The sequence below is a fragment of the Pristis pectinata genome, chromosome 30 (assembly GCF_009764475.1).
Source record: "Pristis pectinata isolate sPriPec2 chromosome 30, sPriPec2.1.pri, whole genome shotgun sequence".
NCBI classification, from domain to species: domain Eukaryota; kingdom Metazoa; phylum Chordata; class Chondrichthyes; order Rhinopristiformes; family Pristidae; genus Pristis; species Pristis pectinata.
Window position 1 is genome coordinate 6,729,403 of NC_067434.1, and position 14,294 is coordinate 6,743,696.

A 14,294-nucleotide genomic window follows, 5' to 3' on the forward strand; every position below is an offset into this window, starting at 1 on the left:
CTTCCAAGACAAGTACTGATTCATTCACTGAGCACAGGCATTATTCAACAGTGTTCCTTGTCATTGTTAAAATGATCTATGGAATCTGTAATCAACAGAGGATTCTATATGTGAAAGAATATTTCCATGGATGTATAGGAGGAGTTGGGAATTATGGCCAATTTTTACAATTCTGTGAGTTTGACTAAAACAGCTAATTGTGCACACAAGATTTCCCTCTTAACATGCTGAATATGTTTCTAGAGCTGAACCATTGGGCGTTGGCCTAAAATTAAACTTAAAATTAGATAAACGCACTGGTAAGCCCAGTGACAATGTGTCCTGATTTGTTAAAGCAAGTTAAGCATTGATTTAAATAGGTTTCTGCGATGGCTCAGACTTAACAAGGGTAAATTCTGAATTTTCTACATGCCAACAAAGAGAATTACAGAAATGCAGCCTAGATTAGATGACAACTACAAGTAGTTTCCGCAGCAGAACTAGGCAGAGTTAGCAGATATTTCAGAGATGAAACAAAAAGCTCAGTGACTCCAGACACAAAGCCAGCAGCAGAGATGATTGAAGGAGACCGAAGATGGGAAAATTCTGCTGACATTCAACTGAAACACAAAAACACAAGAAAATACAAACAAGAGTAGACTATCAGGCCCTTCAAGCCTGCCCTGCCATTTAATAATCTATGCCAGCCTCAACTCCTTTTCTGTGCCATTTCGCCATACACCTCTGTTCCTCGATCTATCAAATATTTATCCATCTTACTTTAAATACTTGTAATGGTCCAGCTTCCACCACCCACCAGGGCACTGAATTCCAGAGATTCTCCGCGAGAAGAAATTTCTGTGTACCTCAGTTTTAAATGACTGATCCTCTTTCTTGTAGCTACGTCCCTTTGCTCAAGACTCTCCCAACGTCCAAGGTCAAACATACAAGATCCTAAGATCAGCCCTCATTATTCTAAACTCCAAGAAATATAGGCCCCAACTATTCAGGCTCTCATAGTAGGACAACCCTCTTATTCCAAGAATTAGTCTGGTGAATCTCCTTTGGACTGTGTCTAATGTTACTATATCTTTTTAAGGGAAGGGGAACAAAACCATACACAGTATTCCAGTTGAGGCCCCACCAACACCCTGTACAGCTACAACAAAACCACCTTATTTTTAAACTTCAACCATTTTGCAAAGACCAAATGCATTTGCCTTCTTAACTACTTATTGGGCCTGCCTACTAACTTTTTAAGATTCATGCACTGGAACACCTAGATCCCTCTGTACTTCACTCACTCTTAGTCTCTCTCCATTTAGATAATAATCTGCCTTTTGATTTCTCTTACCAAAATGCACAACTTCATTCTTCCCCACGTTAAACTCAATTTGGCCACTCATTCAATCTATATCCCATTGCAGAATTGCAGTATCCTTTTCACAACATGGCCTTCCATCTATTTTCATATCATCAGCAAATTCCAAAACCTTATATACTGCTCCTTCCTCCAAGTAATTCAAGTAAATAGTGAACAACTGCAGGCCAAGTACTGATCCCTGCAGTACTCCACTAGTTACCTGGTTTCAGTCTGAAAAGGACCCACTTGTTCCAACTCTCCATTTTTTATGAGACAGTTTTTAATCTGTTCAAACGTTCTTCCTCCGAAACTATGGACTTTTAATTTATGCACCAGCTTCTTATATGGCACCTTGTTGAATGCATTTTGAAAATCTACATCTTACATGTTCTCCTCTTTCAACTCTCCCTGTTACATCCTCAAAGAATTCAACTAAATTTGTCAAACATGATTTACCTTTCATAAAACCATGTTAACTAGATTTAATTGAACAGTTTTTCTAAATGATTAGCAATTTCCTCCTTGATTATTGATTCCACCAAATTTAAAACCCTAGCATGCAGTCCATCGGGTGCTGGCAACTTGAGTGGCTCTAGGCTCCCGGGTTTCTCTAATACCTTATCCCCTGTAATTGGGATTTTTTTGTAAGTTCTACCACGTTGTTTGAAATTAAGTCCACCTGATATTTTATTTTGCTTTCATAGGTCATGGCATTGAGCATAAAAGTTGGGAAGTCATGTTGCAGTTGTATAAAACTTTGGTCAAGCTACATTTGGAGTATCATGTGCAATTCTGGTTACCATACCACAGAAAGGATGTAAAAGCTTTGGGGAGGGTGCAGAAGAAGTTCACCAGGATGTTGCCTGGATTGGAGAGTATTGGCTACAAAAAGAGGGTGGACAAACTTTATTTTCTCTTGAGCGTCAAAGGCCAAGGGGAAACCTGAATAGAAGTATATACAATTAGGAGAGGCATAGGTGGGGTAGATAGGAAGAATCTCTCCCCCTCTGCCCCCCTCCCCCAAATTGAAAATATCAAATATCAAATTAAGGTGAGAGGAGGGAACGATTTAACAAGATCCGAGAGGCAAGTTTTTGTTTATATACAGAGAGTGGTAGGTACCTGGAACACGCTGCCAGGGAGGTGGTAAAAGCAGATATGATAGCCACGGTTAGGAGGCATTTAGACAGACACATGAACAGGCAGAAAACAGAGCCATACACACCACCTGCAGGCAGATGGGATTAGTTAGACTGGCACCATGTTGGTGCAAATGTGGTTGGCCAAAGGGTCTGTTCCTGTGCTGTACTGTTCTATGTTCTACATTGGCAATGTCTTCCACGGTGAACAATGATGCAAAAAATTTATACAACTTTTCTGCCATTTCTTTGCTTGCTGTTATTAATTCACTATAGCCTCATTCTCTGAAGGCTCCATATTTACCTTAGCCACCCTCTTCCTATTTATACATCAATAGAAACTTGCACTGTTTGTTCTTTACTGCATGCAAGTTTTCTCTCACAATTTATTTTCTCCCTTCTCATAAGCATTTTAGTCTTCTGCTGCTGGATCCTAAAAAATTCCCAGTCCTCTGGTCTACCGTGAGCCTTGCCACTTTGTATACTCTACTTTTCAATTCTACAAGAAAAGCTGCAAAGAAGACCCATGGGACTGACTACTGTGGGCTGAACAAAAGTCCAAAGGATATGAACAGCGAAAGAGCAATTCCTTTCCCTCGCATTTTAGGGGGGAAAAATGCTGGAAATTGCACAGCATGTGGATAATCAAAGGTTTTGAGAAAGTTGTTGGAAGTAATTCTTAAAAATATATTCTGGAAGTAGGAAGACTGATACAGTAGCATGGGGTGAAGAAAATGAACGGACCAAAGAAACTAAAATGGAGCAAGTCAGGGAACAATCACATGCTTCATAGATGAGACACCATGGAGAATGTATGAATAGACTGAGAGAGAACCTGGTCAGCAAAAAGTATTTAATTTGGGGCACAGAAACTCATGGGCTTTGTATATCTGGTATCAAAGTAACAAGGGAGCTTTGTAATGAGACATTTCAAAGGGGAATTAATAGTGCACAGCGTTTAGTTTTCTTACTTTCCTGATCATTCTCAAAATAAAACAAAAACCTGGTTGCACAAAATGAGAGCTGGTAATACCTTAAGGTGATCACACAATAACTGGCAATGCAGAATGAGGCCAGTTGCAGCCAGACAGGCTCATGCATATACCTTAAATTTGAACTTTGAATTTAAATTTAGTTGAAGATAACTAATCAAGATGTGCAAGCTCATAGGCCAGAGCAAAGGTTTACATTCTCAATGTGACCGAGTGTGAATTGCTCCACTGTGACAATGCAGCGACAATAATATACTGTCACTCATAATTAGTATCTCAATGAAGCTGACCGATTGATTGGTCTGCTGAAAATATAAAAAATGCTTCAGCTTTTTAAATGAGAGTAATTGAGGGCCAAATCTAACATAAGCAGCAAATTAAGTGAGAATTATTGAAGACAGTGATATGAATGTACTGGACATGCTGAATGAGTTGGAAGTACAGTGGGTTTAATTTCCCAACTGAGGCCAATCAGTGCCTGCAGAAGAAACTGACCAAGTGTTTACTAGGATAGACATCACTTCATATAGAAGTGAATTTACAGAAAATATTCATTCCATGCGAGCTCTTAATCTGGTTTTCATCAAATGAGATGCTGAAGAGTAATTTCCCTGGACAATTCTTCCCTCATTGACACTGTTTTTACTTGGCTCTCTATTTTTACTGCTTCTGGGGTTGGGGCAGGGGAAAACAAGCAACTACTCATGATGCTCAGGTCATCACCATGTGGAGTGATCTTGCAGTTTTTGTGGGCCAGCTGGTGTTTCCTGCCCAACAGTGCAGGTTTGAACAATGCTTTTGGGCAGCACAATGGTACAGCTGCTGCCTCACAGCTCCAGCAACCCAGGATCGATCCTGACCTCCGGTGCTGATGTGGAATTTACACATTCTCCTAGTGACCCTGTGGGTTTCCTCTGAGTGTTCCAGTTTCGTCCCACATTCCACAGATGAGCAGGTTGTTAGGTCACTGTAAATTGTTCCCAGGTGTGTAGGTGAGTGGTAGAATCTGGGGGAGTTGATGGAAATGTGAGGGGTATAAAATAGGATTGGTGTTGGATTAGTACAGGTGGGTGCTTGCTGGTAGGCACAGACTTGGTGGGCTGAAGGGCCTGTCGCAGCGTTGTATGACTCTTAAGGCTGAAACAGAACCTTTGTGTTGAGGAGAACCACCAACTCAGCCTTGACCAGACAACCAAAACTTTGTAAAGTACCCACTTGAAGGCATTAACCAGTTTTCAATTACAATTTTTAAGGTAGTGTATTTCACTGAAACATTATGCTGCATTCCATTTTACTTAGGAACGGTTTGGAAAATGTGATCTACCAAAAGAGAATATGAACAGATGAAAGAAAAAAGTCTGTACCTTCTAGTCTTTGAATTTTGGCCTTCACCGAAATCACAGTCTCGAAAGGTGACACTCTGAGTTCAAAACAAGTTCCTGTGAGCGTTTCAATGAAAAGCTCCATTGTCTCGTAAAAAGGGAATTTATAGCTTATAGGCCCAGAATTATCCTCGTTGAAGGAAGGAGGTTCCTTTTTGTTTTCCATTTCAATGCAATCCACTGGTTTCAGAGGACAGCTTATGATGAAAGCATGTCCCCCATCAGCTGCAGACTGAAATCACATTCAAATAGCATTCGAGGCTGGTTAACAATGACCATGACCAAGTGCTCTTTCTGGGGATCGAAAAAGAAGAACAAAAATTACTTCTCCTGGACACTGATCTCCCTTCCTGAGCTACATAAAATAATGGGTATGGAAACAAAACTGGTTACGCACATGCTGGTGTGACATTCAAGCTCCCAAACAACATGATAACAAAAAAAACATCAAACTCGTACATCATCCATTTTTTTAAACTGCAGCCAATGTGCACTAATAATTTGGGGAAGGAAATTAATTGATTAGAAGGCACTTCACTTTACAACATTACAATAAAACACACAATTACTAAATGAAGTATTAGTGAACAAGGTGTTGATTCATGTTACAGATGGCACTTGCACGCAAGAACAGCATGATACAACCAAATCTGTTGAGAGTAGACTAATCAGAGTAAATAAAAACAAAAAATGCTGGAAACATTCAACAGTTCAGGCAACATCTGCAGAAAGAGAAACAGAGTTAAGGTTTCATGTCAGAGACCCTTTGTAAGAACTGGGAGAAAGAGATAAAAACAGGCCATTTTAAGTTGCAGAGAAGGTGGTGGAGGAATGGATTGGATAAAGGGAATAAACATGATAGGATGGGTAAACAGGACAGTTTGAGGGTGATTTTGCTTCTTTGTCTGTATAATGTTTGCTAATAGCATGGCTGTGGAACATTCCCAGCAATCAGGCATCATTAATACAGGGAGAAAAACTAAGCCAGAAATCACAAACATACGAGTTACTGCAGAAATGGCCTATCCATCCCTCCCAACACCTTTGCTGCAACTTTAATTAACTTTAATTTAAAATTTAAATTTAAATTTTTTAAAAAATCTCTCCCAGTCTGACGAGGGGTCTCTTATGTGAAACATTAACATCATTCCTCTTTCTACAAATGCTGACTGACCTGCTGTTTCCAGCATTTTCTGATTTTATTTCAGATTTCCAGCATCTGCAATTTTTTTTGATTTTGTTTTCTTTTTTGTTTGTTTTCAGACAATAAATAATTTGTACAGATTTGCCCAGCTTTTTGGGGACTGCATATACCAGGCAACTTTTCCACATTGTCAGGCAAATGCCAGCATTTTAACTGTTCTGGAACAGCAAGCCAGAGGTGCAGTCATAGATCAGAAGCGTGTCTTTATTATTACAAGCAAGATTCTTGTCCCATAGCTTTCACCATGTCCAGTGCTCTCAACCCTTGCCTGCTTCACAAGAAAATTAGACTGGCTCTGTAATGGTGGGGCGTCAGGAGCCAAGATGGATCATCTACTCAGCATTTCTGTCTTAATATAGTTGCAAATGCTTCAGCCTTGTCTTTAGCACTGCCAGCTACCAGCAGGCAGGAGGTACAGAAGCCTGAAGTCCCACACCAGCAGGTTCAAGAACAATTAGTTCCCTTCAACTGTTTCTTGAACCAACCTGCACAAACCTAATCACTACCTCGGTATAGCAACATTATGAACACTTTGCACTATAAATGGACTTTGTTTTTTTATTGTTCTAATTGTGCTCTTTCTTTCTAATTTATGTTTTTCTTGTGAATGTGTATCTGATGCTACGTGCCTGTGGTGTTGCAAGTATGTTTTTCATTCTACCTGTGCATATATGTACTTATGCATTTTCCACCATCGTTCATGACTAAATATACCAGGCCCACAGTGCTCCAACCTGATCCATGGTTGTGGGATTACTTGCTTTTACTGTAGACCTACACTGTAGCTTCACCAGGATAACATCTCACTTCTGGTTATGCGGTGCCTTTCTCCATTCCTTACTGAATCAGAATTTATCTCCTGATTTGACTGTAAAGCTGAATGAGGGAAAATGCCAGGCTGTGCAGTTCAGGGGTTTTGGTGGAACACAGTACCATAGTGACACACTGGCCCTTTCCCCAAGGAGATCAGTGGCAGGTCAGAACATCTGGAGGGCACTCAAACACCTCTACTGAATTGTCACAACTAGGTCAGCAATCTAAGGGTGTCCCAGTGACCCATTCCCCACAGGGTCAGCTTTGAGTGGCCCTTGTGCTCCTAGCCCCGGGGGGGGGGGGGGGGGCCCTCAGTGTTAGGGTGGCCAGAAGGGATGGAAGTGGGAGGGGGCGCACAAAGGTCAGTGCTAATGTGGCCCTCTGACCCCTTACCCCAGGTCAGTGTTAGGGTGGCCCACTCACCCCTTCCCCCGGGGGTTCAGTGTAAGGGAAGCCCTCTGACCCTTTACTCCAGTGGGTCAGTGTTAGGCTGGCCCTCTGAACCCTTACCCCAGGGGGCAGGGGATCAGTCATAGGGAGACCCTCTGACACCTTACCCCAGGGGTCAGTGTTAGGCTGGCCCTCTGACCCCTTACCCCGGGGCAGGGTCCAGTGTTAGGACGGTCCTCTGACCCCTTACCCCGGGGGTCAGTGTTAAGCTGGCCCTCTGACCCCTTACCCCGGGGGGGGGGTCCAGTGTTAGGACGGTCCTCTGACCCCTTACCCCGGGGGTCAGTGTTAGGCTGGCCCTCTGACCCCTTACCGCGGGGGGGGGGGGGGGGGTCCAGTGTCAGGACGGTCCTCTGACCCCTTACCCCAGGGGTCAGTGTTAGGCTGGCCCTCTGACCCCTTACCCCAGGGGTCAGTGTTAGGCTGGCCCTCTGACCCCTTACCCTAGGGGTCAGTGTTAGGCTGGCCCTCTGACCCCTTACCCTAGGGGTCAGTGTTAGGCTGGCCCTCTGACCACTTACCCCGGGGGGTGGGGGTCATTACCAAGTTGGCGCCATGGCACCTCCCCCGGGGGGCGGCCTGATGCTTTGCTACACACCCGGTCTGACGGCCCCGCGATCCCGCCGACTCACCGGGTCGGGCTCCGGCGGCCCGCCGCTCCCTCACATCCCCGGGCCCGGCGCTCACTGGGCGGAGGCGCCGCCGCTGCCGCCGCCAGGGAGGAGACAAAACTTTGTGACGCGTCCGTGACCGACGGCTCAGCGGGCCAATCAGACAGAGGCATCTGCGCGCCGAGCGTTCCGCCTGGAACGTCGGCGCCAGTTGCGGCCAATGGGAGCGGGGCGGGGAGGGGAGGGCGGGACTCGGCGGAGGGCGCGCCGGGGCCCGGATGTTCACCCCCCCATCTCCAACAACAATGAGCACGTGACCGCGGCCCCGCCCCGCCCCCCGAGCCGGAGCACGTGGTTTGGGGCCCGGGGCGGGTCTGGGAGATCCCCGCCCCTAGTGGGTCGGTGGGGGTGGGGGTGGGGGTGGTGTCTGTGGTGGGGGTCCCCTGTGGTGGGGGGTGCGGTCTGTAGGGTGGGCTCCCCACCCCCCATGGGTCATGGGGTATCTGTGGTGGGGACCCTTGTGGTGGGGGGGGGGTCTGTAGGGTGGATTCCCCACCCCCCCCGTGGGTCATGGGGTATCTGTGGTGGGGACCCTTGTGGTGGGGGGGGGGTCTGTAGGGTGGATTCCCCACCCCCAGTGGGTCATGGGGTATCTGTGTTGGGGACCCTTGTGGTGGGGGGGGGGGTCTGTAGGGTGGATTCCCCACCCCCCCGTGGGTCATGGGGTATCTGTGGTGGGGACCCTTGGGGGGGTGCCTGTAGGGTGGATTCCCCACCCCCCCCCGTGGGTCATGGGGTATCTGTGGTGGGGACCCTTGTGGTGGAGGGGGGTGCGGTCTGTAGGGTGGACTCCCCACCCCCCATGGGTCATGGGGTATCTGTGGTGGGGACCCTTGTGGTGGGGGGGTGTCTGAGGGGGATCCCCTCCCACTGGGTCATTGGGGGGGGGGTCTGTGGTGAGGATCCCCTGTCTTAGGGACCTCCACCTTCAGTGGCAAGAGGTCCAGGGGGCCGCCTATCTGGGAAGATCTGCAGCCCTCCAGTGCACAAAGCGGTCTGCATCAATGGTGCACGGCAGAAACCAAACTGAAATTCCCACTGTGGCCAATTCCTGTCCATAAGATATAGGAGCAGAATTAGGCCATCCGGCCCATCGAGTCTGCTCCACCATTCAATCGTGGCTGATTTTATTTTCCCAGCCCCATTCTCCAGCCTTTTCTCCATAACCCTTAACCCCCTTACCAATCAAGAACATTTCAATCTTTATTATATGCACCCAATGACTTGGCTTCCACAGTTCTCTGTGTCAATGAATTCCACAGATTCACCATCCTCCGGCTGAAAAATTCCTCCTCATCTCAGTTTTAAAGGGACGTCCCTTTATTCTGAGATTGTGTCCTCAGATCCTAGACTCTCCTACTAATGGAAACATCCTCTCCACATCCATTCTATCCAGGCCTTTCAGTATCTGGTGGGTTTCAATGAGATCCCCCCTCATCCTTCTTGAACTCCATCAAGTACAAGCCCAGAGCCATCAAACACTTCTCCAATCACTCTGGTGACAACACCATGATAGATGAGACACAAGAGACTGCAGACGCTGGAATCTGGAGCAACAATCTGCAGAGGAACTCGGTGGGTTGAAGAATTCCTTTCCTCACACAGATGCTGCCCGACCCGCTGAGTTCCTCCAGCAGATTGTTTGTTGCACCATGACAGAAGATGTTGGCTGCTAAATACTGAGCTTCCCAGGTCTAAATCCCTAGCCAAGAACCTGGTGAAGAAGATGGTCACCATTTTGTCCTGCCAATGGATTAAAGAGAAAGGCACTTCATCTTCCTGTGATTTTCCTGGTTGCAGCATCTGCACATTAAATGTACACTGAACCTGTCACAGAACGTCGAATCAACATGGCATGTATGTCCTTCCTAATAAAACCTGGAGGTAGAGACACAGGTTGACAGGATGACGAAGAAGGTACTTGGCATGCTTGCATTGTTCTGGATATTGAGCACAGGAGTTGGGAGGTTCTGTTATAACTCTACAAAACGTTGGTGAGACCATACTTGTGTATTGTGTGCAGTTCTGGTCGCCCAGCTACAGGAAGGGTGTCATAAGTTGGAAAGGGTGCAGAAAAGATTCACCAAGAATGTTACCAGGACTGAAGGGCTTAAGTTATAAGGGGAAGCTGGATTGGCTGGGACTTTTTCCCCTAGAGTGTAGGAGGCTGAGGGGTGACCTTACATCTGAAATCATGAGGGACATAGATATGATGAATGGTCATGATCTTTTTCCCAGGATAGGGGAGTCTAAATCTTGACGCATAAGTTTAATGTGCAAGGGGAAAGATTTAAAAGGGATCTGAGGGGCAACTTTTTCACACAGAGCATGGTTGGTATATGGAACAAGCTGCCAGAAGAAGTTCTAGAGGCAGGTACAGTTATGCCTAAAAGACATTAAGACAGGTACATGGAAAGGAAAGGTTTAGAGGGATATGGGCCAAACACAGGCAAATGGGACTGGCTTAGGCAGACAACTTGGTCAGCATGGACGAGTTAGGCCCAAGGACCTGTTCCCGTGCTGTATGACGCTATGACTACCAATCAACTTCATTTGGCCAGAAGGCAAACAATGTTGAGTCTCATTGCCTACAGTGAATTGCCTTTAAATTTTGAAATGTTAAATTTTGAATATTTATCTTATTTTCCATTCCCTCTTGAAAGATTAACCTGGTCTCTTTTCCTGCATCTGCGGCGGCACAGTGACACTGCAGGTAGTATTGGAGCCTCACAGCTCCAATGACCTGGGTTTCATCCCGACCTCCAGTGCTGTGAGTGTGGAGTTTGCCCATTCTCCCTGTGACCACATGGGTTTTCATCGGGTGCTCCAGACAGACAGGTTGGTAGGTTAATTGGTTTCTGTGAATGACCCCAAATGTAGTGGGTGGTATGAAGCATCAGTCATGGCATGCAAGAGACATAGGTTATAGGAGAATAAGTGGGCTTATAGGTTGGTAGAATTGCTTTAAGTGTCAGCGCAGACTTGATGGGCAGAATGGTCTCGTTCTGCATTGTAAGGAAAAATCAAAATATTTTTCTGTCCCTAATTCATCCTCCCATCCCTCTACTCTCTTAGTTTCTCAATCTCCAACGGTCCCTACTTAAATAGATTCACTCTTTGTTCTGCTGTTCACCAGATGTCCTGCTATATTCACTGCACAGTTAAGAGCTTATAGGTACCTCATTCTTGTGGACACAAATTGTGCAACCTAAGTGTGCACAAACAAGTGGAACCTCAGCTCTGGTCAAATATCCCCATCCCCGAGTCCCCTCTGTGTAAGTACGTCCCCTACTCCCTCACGTCCCAACCTCCCTCCTACCAATCTGTGCTCCTTCCACCCTCTCTGTTGCACCCTGCCTTGCAACCCACCCTACCACCTCCTTGCTCCCCATCTCCCCTCCCTTTTCTCAGCAGGGGTTTGATGAGAATGACCAGGAAATCCAAAGGCTAATTAACCACAAATGCAAGATGTCCATGAATTGTAATCTTCACCAACACTCTGCAGGTACCCGGGGAAACCTGCGACCCAAGGCCCAGAAGGTAGGTGGAAGGTGAGCAGGAGAACCAGAAGCTCACTGATAACCATGGCAAGTAGAGCACTGTTGAACCCATCAATGGCCCAAGCACACAGGAGATTGTCCCCACTGGAACAGGTTATAAAAGAGGCAGTGAGTGCAATGGAAGCAACTCTGAGCTTGACAGTTATGTCCTCACCACAAAGTCCTCGACTCCATCCCACAGCAAGTTCTCCAGTCTGACCTCACGGTCACTCCAGACAGAAAATAAGTCGCATAAAAATGTGATTAAGCTAGAGAAGGTGCAAAAAAGATTCACAGTTGCCTGGACTGAAGGAGTTGAGTTATATAGAGAGATTGCTTAGGTTGGGACTGTTCTCCCTGGAGTAAATGAGGCTGAGGGGCATCCTCTTAGAGGTTCATAAAATTATGAGGGGCATAGATAGGGCAGATAGTCACAGGCTTTTTCCCAGGGTAGGGGAGTCTAAAGCTGGAGGGCAAGGATTTAAGGTAAGATTTCTTTATTAGTCACATGTACATTGAAATACACAGTGAAATGCATCTTTTGCGTAGAGTGTTCTGGGGGCAGCCCGCAAATGTCGCCACGCTTCCTGCGCCAACATACACACCCACGACTTCCTAACCCGTACGCCTTTGGAATGTGGGAGGAAAACCGGAGCACCCGGAGGAAACCCCCATACAGACACGGGGGAGAACGTACAAACTGCTTACAGACAGTGGCCAGAATTGAACCCGGGTCGCTGGTGCTGTAATAGCATTACGTTTAAGGTGAGAGGGGAAAGATTTAAAGGGGATCTGAGGGGCAGGTTTTTCAGAGGGTGATGTGTATGTTGAATGAGCTGCCAGAGGAAGTAGTAGAAACAGGTACAATTACAAAGTTTCGAAGATGTTTGGACAGGTACATGGATAATAAAAGTTCAGAGGGATATGGGCCATAGGCAGGGAAGTGGAATTATTGTAGATTGGCACTTCGGTCAGCTTGGACGAGTTGGGCCCAAGGGCCTGTTTCCATGCTGTATAACTCTATGAATCTATTTCAACTGAAAAGCTAAGCACCCTGTGCACGCTTCACAAGACAGCAGCAGAGGTCAGGATTGAACCCGGTTCACTAGAGCTGTGAGCAGCCACGGCTTTCTCATACAGAAGAGTCAAAGATTACCACCGTGTTAAGGAGAACCATTATGAGCAAAGAAGGGAAAATTTTGGAAGGAGAAACAAGAGACTGCAGATGCTGGAATCTGGAGCTAAAAACTATCTGCTGGAGGAACTCAGCAGGTCAAGCAGCATCTGTGGGAGGAAAGGGTATTGTTAACATGTTGGGTCAAAACCCTGCATCAGGACAAATATTGGAAGGAAGCTATCTTATTGTAGAGCAGGATGCTACGGTTTCTTACTGGTTGCTTCTGTACATATTCCCTGAGGCAGCCCATGATTGGAACTTTGAGATTTTCATCACCACGAATGAAGCCTCATCCCGCCACTGAATTTATTCATGAGTCAGGAACTGGGATTAAATCAGAGCTGCGTGAATTTGGGATTTAAAGCCAAAGCATTGAAACTGAGAAAACTATTATCATGTGTTAAATGTTACCAAGATCCCAACCAGAGTATTTTACACCAAGCCAAGTAAATGAACATTTACCAACTGTATTTTTTATGAAAAGTCTTTTATTCTTAAAGTAAATAAAGTTCCGAATGTTTAACTGAGTTGTCATCAGACCCATTCTTTATAATACATCTTGCCAACAACAGTCAGTTTGTTTTCATGGCTATTTAAATTGAAATGTGTGCGGCAGAGTGCCAATAAGGAGGAATCATGGCTTTTTAGTGGCGTTTATGGAATAACCCTTCCCTCTGTTGTTTGTGACTGGCTGCAGAATTGTAATCAGGAGGCATAATGGGGAGCTTCAAGTTGTAGAATTGTGTAGCTAATATGTAATGGGTGACACAGTGAGTACGGCTGCTCCCCACAGCCCCAACCTCCAGTACTGTCTGTGTGGAGTTTGCATGTTCTCCCTGCGACCTCATGGGTCTCTTCCGGGTGCTATGTTTTCCTCCCACATCCCAAACATGTGCAGGATGGTAGGTTAATTGGCCACTGTAGATTGCCCCTAGTGTGTAGGTGAGGGGTACAATCTGGAGGTGGATCTGAATCTGGGGAGGATAAAAAGAGATCAGCAGGGGATTGGTGTAAATGGGTGCTTGATGGTCAGTGCGGACTCAGTGGGCAGAAGGGCCTGTTTCCATTGCTGAATAACTGACAAAGTTGAAGTTTGAACCGCCGCCTCGCTGACCCAAATTCAATCCCGTCCGTGTGGAGTTTGCACGTCCTCCCTGTGACCGTGTGAGTTTCCCCCGGGTGCTCCGGTTTCCTCCCACATCCCAAAGACGTGGGGGTTGGTAGATTAATTGGCCACTGTAAATTGCCCCAGGTGTGTAGGTGAGGGGTAGAATCTGGGGGGAGTTGATGAGAGTGTGGGGAGAATACAAAAAATTGGGATTAATGTAGGATTAGTGTAAATAAATGATTGATGTTCAGCGGGGTAGGTCCAAGTGCTTGTTCCTGTGTTGTATCTTTCTATCACTCCACGTAATCCTTACACATGCTGGTGTTTCTGTTAACTGCGATAAAATTCTGGTTTTGTAACTACCTGAGGGGATGCTGCAGAACTAAGATGAGCTGTAAATGTCTCTTCATTAAAATGGCCTTTCTGTGTATGAACCAATAATGCAATCAAGTCATCGGTCTACAGTTTAGAAACATT

The 14,294-nt window shown here is 45.9% G+C and overlaps 1 protein-coding gene across 2 annotated transcripts in view; it reads right to left on the reverse strand.

Moving 5' to 3' along the window:
• zfand4 (zinc finger, AN1-type domain 4) overlaps positions 1-8,077 on the reverse strand; it is a 43,719-nt gene extending 35,642 nt beyond the window's left edge. For both annotated transcript variants that reach the window (XM_052041428.1, XM_052041425.1), the window contains exons 1-2: positions 7,955-8,077; positions 4,838-5,149 (exon numbers count right to left, since the gene is read on the reverse strand). In XM_052041428.1, the coding sequence (XP_051897388.1) occupies positions 4,838-5,021 (184 nt within the window). In that variant the 5' untranslated portion in view covers positions 5,022-5,149; positions 7,955-8,077. The remainder of the gene's footprint in view (positions 1-4,837; positions 5,150-7,954) is intronic.
• Between the last annotated feature and the right edge of the window lie 6,217 nt (positions 8,078-14,294).